The sequence below is a fragment of the Triturus cristatus genome, chromosome 7 (genome assembly GCF_964204655.1).
Source record: "Triturus cristatus chromosome 7, aTriCri1.1, whole genome shotgun sequence".
In the NCBI taxonomy this organism is placed as follows: domain Eukaryota; kingdom Metazoa; phylum Chordata; class Amphibia; order Caudata; family Salamandridae; genus Triturus; species Triturus cristatus.
In genome coordinates, this window is record NC_140590.1 from 822127536 (window position 1) to 822146695 (window position 19160).

At 44.4% G+C, this 19160-nt stretch overlaps 1 protein-coding gene across 4 annotated transcripts in view; it reads right to left on the bottom strand.

Annotated features, from left to right (window-relative positions):
* Nucleotides 1-19160, bottom strand: part of HMGXB3 (HMG-box containing 3) — a 519976-nt gene that overhangs the window by 16461 nt on the left and 484355 nt on the right. For all 4 annotated transcript variants that reach the window (XM_085617738.1, XM_085617735.1, XM_085617736.1 and 1 more), the window contains exon 19: nucleotides 9582-9791. In XM_085617738.1, the coding sequence (XP_085473864.1) occupies nucleotides 9582-9791 (210 nt within the window). The remainder of the gene's footprint in view (nucleotides 1-9581; nucleotides 9792-19160) is intronic.

A 19160-nucleotide genomic window follows, 5' to 3' on the forward strand; every position in this document is an offset into this window, starting at 1 on the left:
GCTACTGTAGGAAGCTCATGGTTGAGAGCCTTGGCTGTCCGACACAACACCACTGCGTACGATGCTCCCTCCTCCGTAGCCACGGTAGGAGGAGACAACATGCCAAGGTCAGGGGAGGTGTCCAAACCACTGGCATCACCCAGTTCCTCTCTCCAGTCCTGTTCACTGTCCACCTGGTCATTTAGAGGGTCACCTGATCCCTCCCAGTCCTCCTCCTCATCATCATCTGGGTGCCATTCTGGTTGACAAGGGGCCCCAGGAGTGAACAGGGGCATAAAATCCCCCCTTCGGCACCGGATCCAGCATTGGACGATGCCGGTCCGGCTCCGGGTCCACTTCGAGATGGAGGCCTGGGTCAACGCTGGTTGGGGGGCCGACCGGCGTTGACCATGGTAGTGGTGCCGGAGGAAGTGGCGCCAGTGGAGGCGTAATCAGGTCAACCGCCCGCTGAGCCGCCGGCGAAGGCCTAGACCCCCCCCCAACCGAGACCGTGGGGCCCGAAGACGTGTCGGCGGGTTCGGGCCGCCCAAAGATGGTGTGCATCGCTTTGTAGAACGTACGAAGCTGGGCGGGAGTCGCTCCGGGTCCTAGAAAGGGAGGGAAACGCTGAGTCGACTCTTCAGACTCCGCGCACGGAGCCGCGGGAGGGGCGGCCGATGCTTCTTTAACTTCTTCTTATGCTTCGACTTAGCCGACCCAGAGTGCGAAGACTTGGAACCCGAATGATGATGGCTCCGCAACCGGTTCCTCGACTTCCCTTGTGACCGGGACCTCGAACGGCGCGGAGCCAACTGCCGGTGCTCAAGCAGCTTTCGGGACCGCTCCCGCAAAGCCTTTGGCGCCATCGACCGTCAGTCGGAGCATGACTTGGGGCCGTGGCCGTGCTCCAGACAAAAAAGATACACGGGGTGCGGATCCGTCACCGACATCATCCGATGACAGGAACCGAATGGCGTGAAGCCGGGCATCCCTCGTGCACCTTAGGAGTCGAAGACTCGAAAAAGAAGTCGAGAAACAGTCAGTGTAAAAATGAATGGCGGTACCGCTCTTCCCAGATCTACGGTGGCTGGTGCGGAAAAAGAAGGAACTGACGTCAGCGAGCGAGGGCGGCGTCTAAGTAGCTACGTCAACCCGATGACCACGATGCCAACAACAGTTGCGGAGCTGACAGACATCACCTTCCGACGCGCAGAGGTACTGCGGACAAAAAAAGTTTCGGGGATCCAGTTTGGTTCCTGGGGGTACTTCTAAGGCAGGGGTACCCACAAACTTTCTCTTGGGGGCCAAATTTACAGTGTGGTTTGTGGCCGAGGGCCGCACCTTGGGGGCGGGGTCATTGGGGGAGGGGGCGGGGCTAGAGCAACAAAAAAATACTGTGACCATGAGGTGGAACACAGGTCCCTGCAGCGGACGCCTTCGTCCACTGAGCCACCGGACCCGGCATACACAACTCTCTCTCCCTCCCTCCCTCCCTCCCTCCTCCGTCTCCCTCCCTCCTCTGTCTCCCTCCGTCCTCCGTCTCCAACCCTCTCCCTCCGTCTCCCTCCCTCTCCCTTCGTCTCCCTCCCTCCTCCATCTCCCTCCCTCCTCCATCTCCCTCCCTCCTCCGTCTCCCTCCCTCCTCCCCCTCTCTGTCTCCCTCCCCCCTCTGTCTCCCTCCCTCTCTCTCTCCCTCCCTCTCTCTCTCCCTCCCTCCCTCTCCGCCTCCCTCTGTCTCCCCCTCTCTGTCTCCCTCCCTCTCTGTCTCCCTCCCTCCCTCTCTCACCCCTTCTCTCTCTCCCTCTCTCCCCCTCTCTCTCTCTCTCCCTCTCCGTCTCCCTCCCTCCATCCCCCTCTCCCCCTCTTCGTCTCTCTCCCTCCCTCTCCGTCTCCCTCCCCCTCTCCGTCTCCCTCCCTCTCCCTCCCTCCCTCTCAGTCATGGTTACCTTTTTCCTTTTACACTCATTATTCTGAAATTAGTGAGGTGCTTTTGCATGAAAAGGTAAGGCCGCGACTCCAGGGCCCGGAAGGGACCCGTTTCAGTGCCCATTGCTTATATTCTTTCAAAACATAGGCAGTATGGTTTAAAAAGACCACATTCGTTAACACACAATCGCTGTACACATTTTGTTTTCCAATTCACCCATCAAGCAAGTATTTCATTACCTCCAGGCAAGGTGCACTTTCCCACACAAGGAAAACTATGTTGTTCAAAGAGAGAGGAGTAAACAAAAGTATCACTTCACTGGCAAACACTGTAAAGTGGCACTAATGTATTTAGGTGTAAATAAATCAATCTGGACATCTTGCAACCACTCTGTCTTGCTTTAATTAGTTATTTATTTTTCACATTTGGAATGTTTTATTTCTCTCCAACCGGAGGCTGCACTTGTGTCAGAGAAAGACAACGTTTCCAGCAAAAATGTTATTCTTTTTTGGATCCATTTCACAGGGGAGAAAATAAACGAAAGGAGGAAAGAGAGGGCAATACCCGTTTCTTGAAGTCTCGGTTTTCATTAAGGAGCGAGATAGAATGAGAGGGAAAACTCGGAGGCTTAGATGCCGTCACCGCGGTGTGCGCGCACAGCTTAATTTATGGGGACTTGGGGAGGCTGAAGAGGATTGCTTCGAGGCGCAGCCGTCTCCCTCGCTTAGAGTGAGGGGGCCCCTGGAGCGTGGGGGCCCCCCGCACCACGGAGGCTGCGTTATGCCCCTGGCAGCTTCCCTTCCTGGGCACACACACAGCCCCACCCCAGTACTTCACAGGTCTTTAAGAGACCATTTGCATAATAACGAGGCTTTGTTGTATTTCACCTCTTAGCGCCCCTGCAGCTCCACTCTGACTATCGCTTGAATCCCCGGGCCCCCACAGAGCAGAGTCTGTGTTTGATGTCATTGTTAAACATCGGTACGATGTCTGCAAGGTCAGCGGGCCGCCAAAAAAGGCTTGCCGGGCCGCTGGCGGCCCGCGGGCCGTACTATGAGTACGCCTGTTCTGAGGTAAGGAATCTATAACTAATGTGTTTCTTTCAGATTTCAGATACAACCACTCAGTAGCTAGCACCCTCTAGAAGTGTCCCAAGAGAGACTGAGTCCCTCAGATTTCCCAGTAAAAGTGAGGATAGGAATACCGAAATGTAAGGGGAGCCTCTCCGGGGAGGAGGGTGGGTTGCATGTGAATCTATGAAGGATATCAATACTGGATAACTGCAGTTACAGGTAAGTAACTTATTTCTTATCCAATACTGGGGTATCTTTCATAGATTCACATGCTTGAATCAGAATAGCAAGCAGTATTGTAACACAAGTAAGTACCATTAGCTCATGGTGGGAAGTGCTAAAAATATATTTGAAAATGCATAGCCAAACAAATATTCCTGTGGAAATAACGGTGCATAACTATATGAATGCAAACACCTAGACATGTAGGATACATATTTCTATCATATTCTTGAAAAGGTATAACATTTTCATAAAATAATCAGGAATTGTTTGAAAAACAGTTCAAATTTTAAAACAGAAAAGAATTCCTCTAGTTAAAGAGGCTCCCCTTACTGAAACAAAAGGCGTATAACTGCCTGTCCCACGGCTGCATCAGCACGTTGCGTCGACTCCAGGCAATAGTGCTGCGTGAACGTATGCGTTGTTTTCCACACTGCAGCCCTGCAGATCTTTTCCAGTGGTACCCCTGCGAACATAGCAGCTGAGGTGGAGACTGCTCTTGTGGAATGTGCTCTAACTGTTTTGGTCAAAGATTTGCCTACTTTGTCGTGGCAAAATAGAATTGTGGCTGTAATCCATCTTGCGATGGTAGCCTTAGAAACCGCAGTGCCTTGACGACCTTGTCCATAGGCTACAAAGAGCTGTCAATGAGTAAACGAAAATTTCAAAAGAACGGGAAAATCTTTTTCCAAAAATACAAAAGTTTTTTAAATATAGATTAAAAAGGGTACATTCAAATATAACAATACAACATGAATGAGGACGTATGAAACTACCTACAAATCATGTGCACAGTCATCTACTCCACATATTATGATAAGTGAGGAATCTTGGGCTACAGAAAACATTCACTTTTGTACAACAAATGTTAGGGAAACAGATGATAAAGTCGACGTTTCGGTTTGTTGTGACAAATGTCCGTCTGACCATCTTCAGGACGGCCAGTTGATTGTTTAAAAAGTCCCTTAGCATCAGTCCACTTTACAATTAGGACCCATTTGTTGTGAAGAAATTAGTCTGGATAGTTCTAATCGAATCAATTTAATTTTCTCAACGAACACTACAAGCTTGCTATCCGATTTAAGGCAAGAGACGTTTGTCTGTACAAACAGTTTATCTACGCATACGAGAAAATTCTACGAAGCCTGGTCGATTTTTCACTTGACTTGACAGCGAGTTACTGGCATTCCACACTACCTGAGGGAAGACTTGTACCTCGTATGCATAGATAAACTGTTTGTACAGACAAACGTCTCCTGCCTTAAATCGTATAGGCCAAGATTCCTCACTTATCATAATATGTGGAGTAGATGACTGTGCACATGATTTGTAGATAGTTTCATACGTCTTCAATCTTGTTTTATTGTTATATTTGAATGTACTCTTTTTAATCTATATTAAAAAACGTTTGTATTTTTGGAAAACGATTCTCCCGTGCTTTTGAAATTTTCATTTACTCAGTGACTGTATACGTTTCCAATATCTTTATATAAGTAAAGATTTTCTCAAAGGTTCAAGACCATTTGGGGTTGAACACAAAAGCATCTTTAACTAGAGTAAGAATTCTCAACAAAATCCCTTGTAGGCATCCCTTTACTCATTATCGAATAGTTTGCCCAAGCCTCCAAGGGTATATTGGGTTCCCCACCTCCTTCAACTGTTCCACGTATTAGGCACGATGTACATGAACACCCGTCCTCCTGATCTGTTTTGTTTAAGCATGGAATGTGTTCAAGCAGGTGTCCTGCGGTTAGTGGAAGGAGATGCGACTGTTCAGGTTGATAGGGCCTGAGTTGTGTAGTGGGGAGGGGGGGGGGGGAGGAGGAGAGGAGAGAGAGAGGGATATGAATTGAGCGTGTTTGTGTATCCGGAACCAGTGTAGGTTCCCTGAGGTGTGGTGTTATGTGGTTCTGTGTGGGAGGTTGAAGATGAGTCTGGCTGCTGAGTTCTGGATGGTGGGTAGTCTTCTAGTGAGTTGCTTGCTGATTCCGGTATAGAGGGTGTTCGCATAGTCCAACTTGCTGGTGACTAGGGCATGAGTGACAGTTTTTCTCCTGTTGCTTGGGAGCCATTTGAAGATCTTCCTCAGTATTTTCAGAGTATAGAAGCAGGATGCAGTGATAGCGTTGACTTGTGAAGTCAATATCCAGTTTTAAGTTGATGGTTATTCTGAGGTACCTGGCGTGGGTTTTGGGTGTGGGTCAGAGTTCAACTGGCCACCATGGTACTGAGTAGCATCAAGAGATATTAATTTTCAAAGGTTTGAAGAGATTTTTCGGACAATTCGTGAAGAAAAAAATAAAAAAGCAGAGCTCAGTGCTCCAAGATCCTAGTAGTAGGAGCCGGCAAAATTAACTGACCTAAATGTCACCTGTGTTGCATGATGTGATACAGGGGGTACTTTGGGGTTCTTAGAGGCAGAGAGCTCGTTTTCCATGTTATTCTTTGAGTGGCAGCCTATTGGTTAATAATGTCTCATATTACCTCTCCTTTTAAATAAAGGTCTGTGTGGGTTTTCTGTAGTCAATGTTTATTAATGACTTGAAATTCTTGATTGCGCACCTATTTAAAATAAAAATTAAATATTATCCTGCCATTTTGTACCCTCTCTAGAGGCTACAGAATATATACATCAATGATGATCCCCTGGAAGAGAACCAGATTTCCTGGTGCTGTCAAGGCGCTGACTGGCTTGCCTGTAGCGCGCCAACGGTGCTCCCACTGCGTGTCCGCACTGCAGCTGCCATTAAATAAGTCCTGGAAGGAAAGAGGAGTGCAGCTTACCGTGGGCAAGGAACCAGTGAATTCCCTTCCGATGCAGACAGATGATGGAAAATCCAATTATGTCCCATCTTGCGCAGATGGAGGATGGGAAATCCAGTGAAGTCACTTCCTGTGCAGAAGGGCACTAGGAATCTTAGCAGAATCACGTTTCCTTAAGTTGGCCAGACTAGTCCCTGATTCAATTTTGAAATTCAAAACGTGATCATGTTTTCATTCTTACTGTCTGCATACGCAGCAAAATGTGCACTGAAACATTATTCAATGTATTTTGATTCTGCCATCTCCTTTCGTAAACATATGTTGTTCGCTGTAAACTCTAGGGGAAGCTTTCCTCTCAAGATGTTCCTATTGAAGGTTCTTCCTGCCTGAAAATCACTGAGCCTATTCATTTCAGAAGTCTGTCATTATATTACATGTAACAAGATTTGCACAGGCTAATTATGATTCATTTAAGGGATAGTATAAGATATTGTTGCATTTTACTCTGTATTGTGATTTGTTCAGTCTATGCAAATGTTTTGCTCATCTCACGCTGACTGTAATGAGTTTTGCGCTATATTTTGCTACAGAAGTGGGCTAATTTTGGAGGTGAGCCAGAGAGTCTTTGGATATTCTTACAGAGCAAACCCATGCCAGTCTGTCTCATACTTCGAATGCCAATTCCCTTTATATAAGATTTTTTGACTAACCATATTTTGCTTTCCGTAATGAACTGAATCTTTAAATAAACCTTTTATGGTCTCCAACTGATAAGTGACTCAAGAAGGCTTATTTAATTGATTATGTTACTTGATATATTGTCAATCATGATCTATTTAGTGTCACATTTCCTCATTTACTATTGAGGACAGTAACACCCTCGATCCTGCACCAGCGCTTCACCTCAGGTTATCTGATAAGATTGTGTTAACACAGCCACTAGACATCATATTCTTACACTGTTATTAGAGATAATAAGGGAAAATAACATATATTACATTCCTGTATGCAGTTTGTAAGACCATGACTGGACATGAAAAGCTCCAAAAGTGCGGTCCTATTTAAATGTTGATGTCTTTGCTTGAAATGGTTTTAAAACAACATTTTACAGAAAAATACCTCTGCCTGACTTATTTTCACTAATGGTTAATATTTAAGTGTCTGGAATAAACTGTATATCATTTTACTCACCAATTTCTCGTGGTAAAGAAAGCCTTTTAAGAGCCCGTGAAGCATAGGAATGTTGCAAACCTGTATTAGGCCTTACCTACATGGACCACGCTGCTTACACAGGCGTTAAGGTTCAGGTCTATGCCCCTTTTTACAGGCACTCCACATTTATCATGCCAAATCAAGAACTGGTTGATACACAGTGTTCTGAGGTGTGTGCAGAATTACAGCTTTTGGCATCTGTCATCATGCTATCTACTTCTGAAGCCTGAGAGAGGAACGAAAGGTTGCAGATGATGGAACTGAAATAAGGGCATGATAGCGAATGAGGAAAAAAAAGAACAGCATGGAAGAGGCGGAATAGTAGAAGATGTTTAAAGGGATTGTAAGTGTCGACACGAAAGAAGGGAACAGTGAGAAAAGAAGGAACAGAAAGGCTTGTGAGATGTGTAAAGCAGGGAGAAAGGGCAGCCGACAGGAGAGAAGGGGGATGGGGAGACTGGTAAGAGCAGGGCAGTGGAATATATGTGAGGTGAAAGGAAAAGAGTGCAGAGAGAAAGGAAGTAGAACCAAAAAACAAAAGTGAGGTGACGTAGATATGTATAGAGAGAGACAGGGCAGAGGAAGGGGTAGTAACAGTAGATGAGACAGAATAGTGGATAGGGTGAGATGTTTAAATTGGAAGGCAGGAGAGTGTAAGGAGGAAGGACAAAGTGGGAAAAGAAGGTAGACAGGTGTTGATCTGAACATCTATTACAAGTTGGAAGGGAGAAATAATAGTTTAAGAGACAGCATTGATGAGTGGGAATTGGAAGGAGGTACATGGTAACAATGTCTAAATATAGGAAAGGTGAGGAATGGTCGAATGAGAAAAAACAAATAGGGATCTGGGAGAAAGTTGAGTTTGAAATAAGGCATAACGGGAGTAGGGAGAAGGAAGACAGCAACAAGGAAGAGAAAGAGTAAAGTGAGAGAAGGAGTAATAGAAAAAAAAAAACGCCATAAAGAAGGTGAGAATGAGAGGAGAAAACATGAGATGAATAGAGGAGCTAGGGAATATCCCGTACTGCCATCTATGATCTAACATTTCTGAAGTCCATATTAATTAATTTGCGTTCTTTGTGAATATGTGTGCTGCTACAATACAATATGAGACTAGAAAATCTGCTAGAACCAAGCCCTGGGCCCAAAGATAAGTTGAATCAAGTAAAGAAACACATTTTTGCACATGGGGCTCACTTTCAAACTACGTAATAACATTTTCAGCGCTTGGCGCCTTGGCTGCAGTGCAAAGAGAACCTTCATTGCTGCACAAAGTGGAAAGAAGTTGAAGGGAACATTCGTTAAAATCACTTAATAAGACACACTTGACCAGAAGCACAGACTTTTTCAAACTTTATGGATTTGCATAAAATACACAGTAATAAAATATTGGTTAATAGCAAACTTTATCTACATTCTCAATGTCCATTTACTGTATATCCAGTGCATGCTTTGTGGGTGTATGCATAGATGCACCTCTACATTAAGCTACATGTGTACAGACAGTTGCAAATCTGTTTGTGGGTCCATATGTGCACTTGTTATATAATATTACGTGTACACATGCTCATACACATAATTGTATGTGTAATCTTTTTCCATAGCATGACCACTACAATTTTTAGAAATGTTTCTTAATTATGTAAACATATATGAGCCACTAGTAAGTCAGCTGGCTTTGTGGTCTGCCCTGAATGTTAAGTGCCACAGTTCTCAATCTGGTACTATTAAACTGCCTAAAATAAGAACTGTGTGTGTAACTATATGTGTCAATCTCCAGTTTTTGTGCCTAGACTAAGATTATCAGTGGTGCCTGCCTCACCTAAAAACAAACTGTATAATGTTATGTGCTGAATCTAACTTTATGCGTATGGTCATGTCATAAAATTGTGCATATATGCAAAAGCTAGTTATTAGAGACAGCGGTCCCTTTCAAGAAAGATACATAATCATAGCCACAAAACTTCAGGATTGGGTCTATTCCTATCCAAATTGACAATATTAGGATTTATTTACCTAACAAAATAAAATATGGAAACGATACATTAATATAAAGTGAGCAGGAAGTGACGGGGTTTCTGGAAATCAACAGATTTCCTTACCTCAGGCATGTAACTTTAAAGTGACTTTTTAGTGAGATAAGAAATAGCAATAGTCACAATAAAAAGAACATCTTGTACTCCGCACAAATCATAAATAACGGTTAGAGTTAAGATATGGCTGTCTAAAGCTAAGCACAAAACTCTTATTGACAATTTGACTTTGTGCTAATTGCATGCTGATACGATTCCCATGGTGTACCAGTGTTACGTTTGATCCACTGTATTGCCATAGGCGTTTTGAGGGTTCCAATACCAGTTCTGATCTGGTCCATGCCTTACAAAAACACTTATAAATACTCTCACCTTTGGTGGCTCCATGGGGTTTGAGAAGCATCCCTGATCCTGCCCCCACATCTGAGTTGCCAACTCTGGATAACAGGTGTCGACACACAAAGCTACTTGTGTGGCAATGTCCACCACATAAACCGGGGGCCAGTGGCGCGAGGAGACCAGGAGGTCCACATGGTCGCAGGCGCTTTCACCTCGCACAATGTATTTGGAACCGCAAACTACCTACATGGTTGACCGAAAAAGACAAAGACCGAAAAAAACATCAACAAAATGTGACACAGAAGGCATAAGTTACTGACCTGAAAAACAGTTCTTACTCATTGGCATCTGTTATAGATTTACGGCTGGGAACCCTAGGTAGTCAAAGTTTACACAGCAGTGTACACATACATTCATTTAACTATGTTTTAACGTTGCACCTTCTTCTACAGTCTATCAACCTCATTACATGGCCCATACTGTAGTCAATGGGCTGATGAGAAGCCTATTGCCTCAACCCCCTACAGGCCTCCACGGATTGGGATTTCTAAGTCGAAAGAGAAAAAAACCTTTAAACCTTTAGAGCCTCATAACAGACAGAGAGAAGAGAAACCAAAGTATAGGTTCTCGTTAGCACTTTTGTCTTCTCCAGCACTGAATCTTTTGTGGATTTACTTGCCTGAATTAGGAATACAAAAGCAATATTGTATACACTGTGTAGACATTAGTGTATACATGTAATACAACAAGACAAGTGGGATCGGTTAAGGAGGGCCTTATTAGACAGCCCCACTTACCCCAGAACTGCTCTGAATCTTGACTGAACATCTAAATAATAGTGCTTTGAGACCAGTATGCACTAACTTCCACACTACTAATGTCCATCTTTGATATGGCAGTGACTGAAATGCATTTCTTGGAGTGAACACCCACTTTTCTTTGCAGCGGCGTGCCCATCTAAGAATTGCAGAGATTCACAAAGAAATTCAATGTGTGATTTCTCATTTTTGAAAAAGCTGCAAATTTGTTTGCACTTCCAAAGAAGACAAAACATGGCAAGATTGCCAGGATTCTTTAGTTCTGTGTTGAAATTGAAGCAACAATGTGATGCCTAATGAAGGCAGAGAACTGACCTGAAAAAGTTTAGTGAATTTGAAAATAGTCTTTCCCTGTTGCAAACCTTATGATTTTGCAAACCGTAGCATTTTCGACAGCAAAAGGGTTTTATACAACCGGTCCTTAGGTTTGTCAATAAAATATGTTACAGCATACTTGCCACCACAAAGTACGTTCTGCTTGTCCCAGAGAATATGAGATACAATTTGGAAATTCAACTGCTGGTTAACATGAAATGAAGCTATTGCCTTAGACAAAATTCTTGTGTGTGTACAAGACCACCCAATCTCGGTGAACACAAATTTAATGATCTTCTACAGAAAGTGACAAACACTAAAAAGACCATTTTCCAAGTGAGAGCCTTCAAGGCACAGGAAAGTATAAGCTAAAAGACGATCCAATTAACAGAGTTAGACCAATGTTTAAATGTGTTAGAAATGGGGTCTCTAGTTGGCAGAGGTAGGTACCTTTGACCAAGTAGGAGCCCGTGCTTCTAGTCAGGGAAAGGGGGGTACACTCCTGGATAACCCCTGCTCACCCCCTTGGTAGCTTCGCACGAGCAGACAGGCTTATCTCAGAGGCAGTGTGTAAAGCATTTGTGAACAAATACAGTAATACAGTGAAAACACTACAAATGGACACTACACCAGTTTAGAAAAATAAGTAATCTTTACTAGACTTGACACAAGACCAAACGATAAAAATCCACAATACTGTAATAAAAATATGACTTTAAAATGGTAGAAATAGCTTAGTACAATGTAGATTGTAAATGCGACACTTTACTCTCAAAGTACCTGGGATGCGTCACGCAATACAAACAAAAGGGTTGCAGGGAAGGTGATGCGCTGTTCCTTACATTCAGGGGAGCGGATGCGTCTGTTCCTTACTGCAAAGCAGGGGAGGTGATACGTCGCTTTCTTACTGTGTGGGGTGTTTATGCATCGTTTCTTAATGTCGCCCGGTGACGATGCGATAAGATAGCACCTCGATGCGCTGTGACGATCCAGTGCGATGCGACAAAATGGCGTCTTTGATGCGATGCGACAACGTGGATGCGATGTGTGCACGCCCGATGGCTGTGCGCCAACTCGGTGAACTCTTGAGCCGCGACAGGCCCTGCGACACGCTTCTCCGGTGATGCGACAGCAACCTCTGTGGCTGCGACAGGCTTCTACGGTGATGCGACACGCTTCGTCGGTGATGCGACGGCAAACAGCTGCTGAGGTGACACCCTTCTTCGGCGATGCGTCAGCAACTGCTGCGGCGGTGACACGCTTATTCCTCAATGCGTCGCACTTCCAGCTCCTAGTGACACGGAGTCTTCAGCGGGCCCAAAACAAGAGCAGGCACCTCACTGCAGGTAGAATTCCCAGCAAGGGAATTCAGGGGAAGCTGGTGGTGAAGTCTTTGTGACCCTGAGACCTCTGAACAGGAGGCAAGCTCAGCTTCAAGCCCTTGGAGATCTTCCTCAAGATAGTAAAAGTACACACAAAGTTCCTTTTCTCCTTTCCTTGGCAATAAAGTAACCACTGCAGTGAAACCCCCAAACAGCAACAGCACAGGGGCAGTCTCCTCCTTCAACTTCCTTGGTTCTTCTCCTTGGCAAAGGTTTGTCTCGATTCCCAGAAGTGATCTAAAGTTCTGGGCCCCAATATTTATACTGCAAAATCCTTAGCCCTCTGGGTGTCTGTGCCCAGCCAAAACCTGTTCTGTCCTCCTGGGTGCAGCTTCCTAGCAGGAGGTGGAGACAGCATTGTTTGAGAGCAGACCTGGCCCAGGTAGCTGAAAGGAAAACTCCTGCCCCTACTCTCTATTCTATGAGGGCTCAGATCAGTTAAAGGAAATCCCTTCCCCCTACTCTCTATTTAATGCAGGTCCTATTCAGCCCAGCCCTGACCCATCAGACTGCTGGAGCCAAAGGCCCTCTCCAGCCCCCTGTCACTCATAAACCAGACATGGAATACACTAACCTAGCAGAGGCATGCTGGATGGTTAGGCAAGAAAATACCTACTTCCTAAAAGTTGTATTTTCAAACACAGAATGTATAAATCACCCACACTAAAAAATGTATTTTAACATTCAGACATACTAAACTTTATTTTCCCATCTTGTTCCCTGGGTCACTTATGATTATACGATGTTATAAGCAAACTGCCCATTCTGGTCTATGGGAACAGATGGCCTTGCAATAGCGAAAAACGAAATTGGCTATAATTCACTATCAGGAGATGCCACACACATCAGGGCATGTCCTACCTTTTACATACAATGCACCCTGCCCTTGGGCCTACCTTAGGGGTGACTAATATGTAGAAAAGGGAAGGTTTAGGGACTGGCAAGTGGATGTACTTGCCAAGTCGACATGGCAGTCCCAGACTGCACACAGGCTCTGCAATGGCAGGCCTGAGCCACACTTTACAAGCTGCCTCTGTGGGTGGCACAACCAGTTGTGCAATCCCACCAGCAGCATTTTATTTACAGGCCCTGGGCACACATGGTGCACTTTACTAGGGTCTGACAAGTAAATCAAATACGCCAATCATGGAGTCACTATTCCAATACAGCAACTTACAATAGGGAGCACTTGCACTTTGACACTGAATAGCAGTGGCAAAATGCCCAAAGCATCTAGACCAGCAAAAACATAGCAAAATATAGGAGGCAACAGTGAAAAAATGGAAGGGAGACCCAAGTCAATGGTGCCAGGTCTAACACTTACGAACAAATTTTATTTGATTCAGCGAATGTCCAAACATTTGCACCAAAGGAAAATAGACTATTGTTGTTCTCTGAAGTGTCAGGATGGATAGGACTTTCATCAACCAAAGAGCATATTTGTGAGAGGTTTGTGTCATGCTTGCACCACACAATGTGGTACATGAACTAGGCAAACCTATACGACAGATTTATGAAGCCACGCAAAACCACTTTGAGTGGCTTCTTATATCTGGAGTAAGGCAACACACCGCAATTCGCTGCATTACCTTACTCTGCCCTGGGTAGGTCGTTCCATGGGCATTGCAGTGGATTCCCACACAACTCCCATGGTATTTGACGCATTCCCAGATTTACAAGGACTTGTAAAACTTGGAATGAGCCAAAATCTTACATCTTCCCAGGGGAGGCATAATGAGGACAACTATCTTTATTTCTCCTTGTTTTTACATCTTTCTATGTGTGCTGCATTCTGCAGCACACATAGGAAGAGGAAAAAAGTCTCTTAGGATTGTTTTGTGCAGGAAGGTGTTCCTTCCTGCACAAAGACCAAGCTGCCTATAACACAGGCACCCTTGCACTTTGGTGCAAGGGTTCCTGTGTTGGCGTTCGGCAGCCAAAACTGGGCCAGCACAAGGGAAGAGAACACGAATGCGCCATATTGGATAAATAAGATGCATTGTTGCCCTTTCCCTTTGATGCAGGACAGCAAGGTGGCTTGCTTCACTGCCCTGCACCACGATTTTTATAAATATGCCCCAATTGTCCAGGTAGAACGCTACCGGTTTCTTCACTTTAGTGTTGTGTAACCACTAGTACCATGCATTTTCTGACTGCTCCTGTGGATTATTTTAAGTTGAATCTTCAGCACACTGAAGGGATAAGGTCAACTAATAGAAAATCTCAGATACTTCCTGTTCTTTGGATGGCCAGGGAGATAGAAATACTCACTATGGCGAGCCTTGGAAATCAGAAAATGTTTTCTTACCAATAGAAATGTTATATTTCTAGCAATGTTAACTCTGAGTATCTGTTTTCTTAAATATCAATTTTTGCCAGTCTAAGATTGCCCTCCCGCCCAGTATGTTTCTTTGAAAGAAAATGTCTGAAATGAATGCCCTTCCCTTGCTCTGCTTTTGGGACATTTTCCATCATTCCTTTGAGCAACATTAATGAGAAATTCCTATTTAAATTCTTTCAGGGCCGTATGTTATGAGTGAGAGTCTGATCAGATTGGAGGAGCTCTTTGTAAAAATTCTAATATGTGCCCTGGCTGAATTATATCAAATACCAATAGGTCTGTGGCTATGACTTTCCACTCTTAAAGCTAGTTAGTAGCACTAGGGGTGGTTAAAAGGAGGAATGCGATACGTACACAATTATTGCGCAGTGCTGTTATGAGGTCTGACAGGATCCTCTACTTTTGGTATTGAATGGTGTTGGTCTTGTGTATCACATGACTGACGAAGCCCTTATAAAGTGCAGGCTTGCAAATGGTGTGCTGTTAAAAGTAGAAGCTGGTAGGCTGAGGTAGACATGCTTGCTTCTCAAACCACAAAAGAAGTTGATGTTTTTGTATTCTAATGAGGCTAAGGAGTTTACTATTTAATTCTCAATTTTACTATCCTGTAATTAATTACCAACATGTTTACCAAAACATGTATGGCTGCTAAATAGCATATGGAGGATCTTAGCTTGGATTTCCTAAAAGAAGGTTGTACTCTTAAATTCTTCATGGCAAAGAGTTTCAGCTGTGTTAGTCAACTGACGAAATCCTGATGAGAAGAACAAATTACTTACCTTCAATACCACAATTTCTGATAGATATTTCATTTAACAGCAGATTGCTCATCGTTTGCATTTCCCCAAGCACCAGACTGGGTAATGAAACTTTGTAGCAATTGCTCCTGTGCACCAATAGGTGACACCATCGAACACCGCATTGGCTACGTCCAGCTTCCAGAAGAAACAGCACAGAGTCATATATGGGCACCATCCCTACATACTGAAGTCAGGTTATGGGAAAAGACGCAATGTGTCAGTAACAGAATGAAACCCTAGCTAAGAACCTTAAGACTTACAAGTCCACTGCACAGAAACTGGATGAGGGAGGGTCAGAGAGGAATGTGAAATGATGGCATCCACCACAAAGAGTGTTATCAAAGGCAGAAACTTGTTGTTCTGATGACTTTTCTAACTACAGATCCCTCACATTTTCAATATAAACTAAAGCAGAACCTCCAAAATTGTAGTGGGGGCAGTGGGTTGACTTTAAAGAGGAAATCCCACAGGACAGAGCAGACAAAATGGCCCAACCTTTAAATCTGTGATTCAAGACAGAAATACCTGGTGAGGTTATGGAAAACACCCATGTAGCCACCTGGAAGATGTCCAGTAATGGAACAGCCCTTGCCAAAGCTGCAGTGGCAGCCTTAGCTCTAATCGAATGAGCAAGAACAACCTCAAACAGACTCCTTTTCGGACAGGGCATACCATATTTTTATGAAGAGAACAATCCATCTAGATAGGCGGAAAGTGTGATGGATTACCTTCAAATGGAACAGTATTTTGAAAAGAAGTGTTATGATAGTGGTCATATACATAACTTAAATATAGGTTAATCATCATTACAGTAGAGAAATAAATTAGATGAGTGGCTCACAAATTGCACATGGAATACTCATGAATTGTTTTTTCATTGGATGTAGAGTTGAAAATATAATCCCCTGACCAAGGGCTTCTGACAGGCCTGAAATGCATTTGGAATTTGGGACATGGAAACAAGAAAGCACAGTGATGTCTAAGTAACTCTTAAGGAAACATTTCAGATCACGATTTTATAGTATGCACAATAAATAAAGCACATTAAAATGAAACATAGCTCAATTGATTTTAAGAAGAACTACAGGTGAAAAAACAAATGCGAGGCAAAATTTGAAACCTTGCGACAGTTAAAGTGGTACCACAAGAGGGAGGGCAATCACCTAGTTTAGAATAGTATTTATGTATGGGAATTAAGAAACCCAGTGCTCTTACCCTCTATTGCACACACGAAAACAGAAGTTTGCATGATATTTTCTCCATACAAATAAGAGTGAAATGAAAATATAGGGTATGTTTCAAGGACCATTGGGTTTTTTGGTGGGGGGACACCACTTTTTGTAGAAATTATGCTATCACCAGCTTGTCAAGAAAGGTGGCAGTACAGAGTGGTTGCAATGTCAGTGACTGCAGTTCACTGACACAGGCACTAAAGTAATCGCAATGAGGAAAACAATTTTCAGGGTCAATTACCTCAAATAACTGTGCAAAGCATGCACATCAAAAAGGTAACTACCAAATTAGAGTTCCACTGTGGCATAAAAAAAGGCGTGGAAGGAAACATGTATGTAAGCCCGTTTCAAAATGCATCAGAACATTGATTTAAGTGGAGCTGGTTGATCAAGCAATCATACAATGGAAGGGAGGGGAGACTATTAGCCTTTACCTGAGAGTTTATTCTGCAGTGGATCAACACAAAAGTATTGTCCAGACAAGTATTACTTTGTAGATGGGTGGCGAGATGCTAGGATGACATAACTTACTCAGGCAGATCGAACCTGCTCAGCCGATTCAATTCAGCCTAGGTGCATAGGGTGTATTATGTGGGGGTACGGGTAGTATCCTACCTTGATGTTTGTCAGTGAGGGCTAGATATTCTGGTTTGAGTACCAGGCCCTAAAAGCTTAGCCTTGGGATTTTACGATAACCTAGGCCTGATTCCTGCTGATCCTCAGATACAGGGCAGCAGACACGGGAATGCGTAGAGGAGATCCAAGTCCCAATGACAGTGGAACACTTCTCACAGGGAACCTTGTGGCATAACGTTTAGAGCCAGAAAGGCTAAACAGTGAGCGCTCTTGGCGGTATCAAAATGATCGCCCCAGGCACGCCGCACTGGATGAAGATTCCTTAATGTACTTCTGGCTGGGTGCAGACGCCACTAGTGGTAGGTTAGATGGTGTCTGGCGAGCTTGACTGCCCTGGTGTTCTAGGACCCTGCCAGAGGGGTGACAGTCAAAGAAATTCCCAGACAGTCCAGGCACTGCTACTGCCTCAGCAGCTCCTGGCACAGCACATGCAACCACACACCACCCTGGTTGTTGCTGTACCGCATGGAGGTTATGTTGTCTGCCAAAACTTGCAATGGACTGCCCGGGATGGAAGGTAAAAAGGTCTTCAGAGGAAGCAACTCCAGAAGATTGATTCAGGTGGCCTCCCCAGTCCAAAGAAGATGCTTTGGTCACAACTGTGAGCTCTGGATGGAGTATGGAGAGTGGCCTGTCTCAAGTCAGATGGGAATCCTTCATCCACTAATGAAGGTACCAGACTGCCTCGTCTGACACACTGATGCCGTCTGAGACTGAACCCTCATTGCCATGCTTTTGAAGCCAGAGGTTAAACTGCATGTGCAATAGGCATGAGGCACCAAAGGATACAAATGGCAAGGAGAACAATAAGCCTCAGAGCCATCCAGGCTGAAACAGAGAACTGAGACTGAAACAATGGGATATCATCATGATCATTGATGTATGAGCAAAAAAGCTTTGATCATTATCGTGTCCAGAATGGCCCCTATAAAGGGATACCTCTGCACTGACTAAAAGGGAGATTTGCCTTGTAGATGGAGAACCCCAGGGAAAGATAGAAGAGAGTTGGGGAGCTGCCTTCAACACCCAGCCATAGAGGTTTGGAAATATATGAACTCCCGACCTATGCAGATGGGTGAAGAGGGCCTGGACCAGAGTCAGTATCTTGAGCTCATCCTGCCAAAAGAAGGTGTTCAAAAACTGAAGATTCAACATTTGTTTCCACTTATGATCATTTTGGGACATTAAGAAGTAAAGTAAATAGCAACTGTCACCTTCTCCAGGTCTTTTTTTTGCGTCTTTGGCTAGCAATAGTTGAAACTCTAAGGCCAGGATTGAGGCATGTTCTGCCAAAGTTTGAACAAAAGCAGCAGGAACTGTGCAAGAAGGTTGACGAAAAGAGTGTAACCATGAATGGCAATCTGTAGTAGACACTGATCGGAGGTAACTGCACAACACATGGGCAGGTAAATCCATATTATGATGTCCTCCACTGGCTGTAGTTGATTTCCGAAGTAGGAATCAGAGCAGCTTGGTGGCAGCAGGGGAACAGAAGATGAAGGCTTACCATGTTGCTGGTGGCCCCATCCTCTGCGCTCCTTGGAGTCTTGAAATGGCTGGATGGGCAACTTTATAGGCTGAAATGGGAGGCACTGGTGTTAGGCCAAGCTCTGGAAGTAGCCTCTGAATTTCAGGTATAATGGAGGAACCGGAGAACTGAGGAGAGCAAGCCTAAGGAGCTGGTATTAGCATGGCTGTTCTTAAATCACCCCAAAGGCTGAATCAACCTTGTCTGCAAACCGCCAGAAGCTATTAAGACATATCTATGAGGAATGCTTGCACTTCTTCAGAGAAACCTATGAGGAGCACCTGTGATGAACCACTACATTACACATAGCATGGCCAACACAATATGTAGATATCGAGTTGGCATAAAAAATATTTTAGGCACTTCCTGCCTATCATGGGCTGTTTGTGCGAAAGTACTTTTAAACTCCTCCAGAAAGGTGGGCAAGATCTCACTTGCTATGGGGCACTTGCCATGCCCCACAGTGTGTGGGTGTGTCTGCCCATAAGTAGACCACATTCACAGAATGTAATGCCAGACTGGGGGAGGAGAACATCCTCTTGCCATCAGGTGAAGCAGCA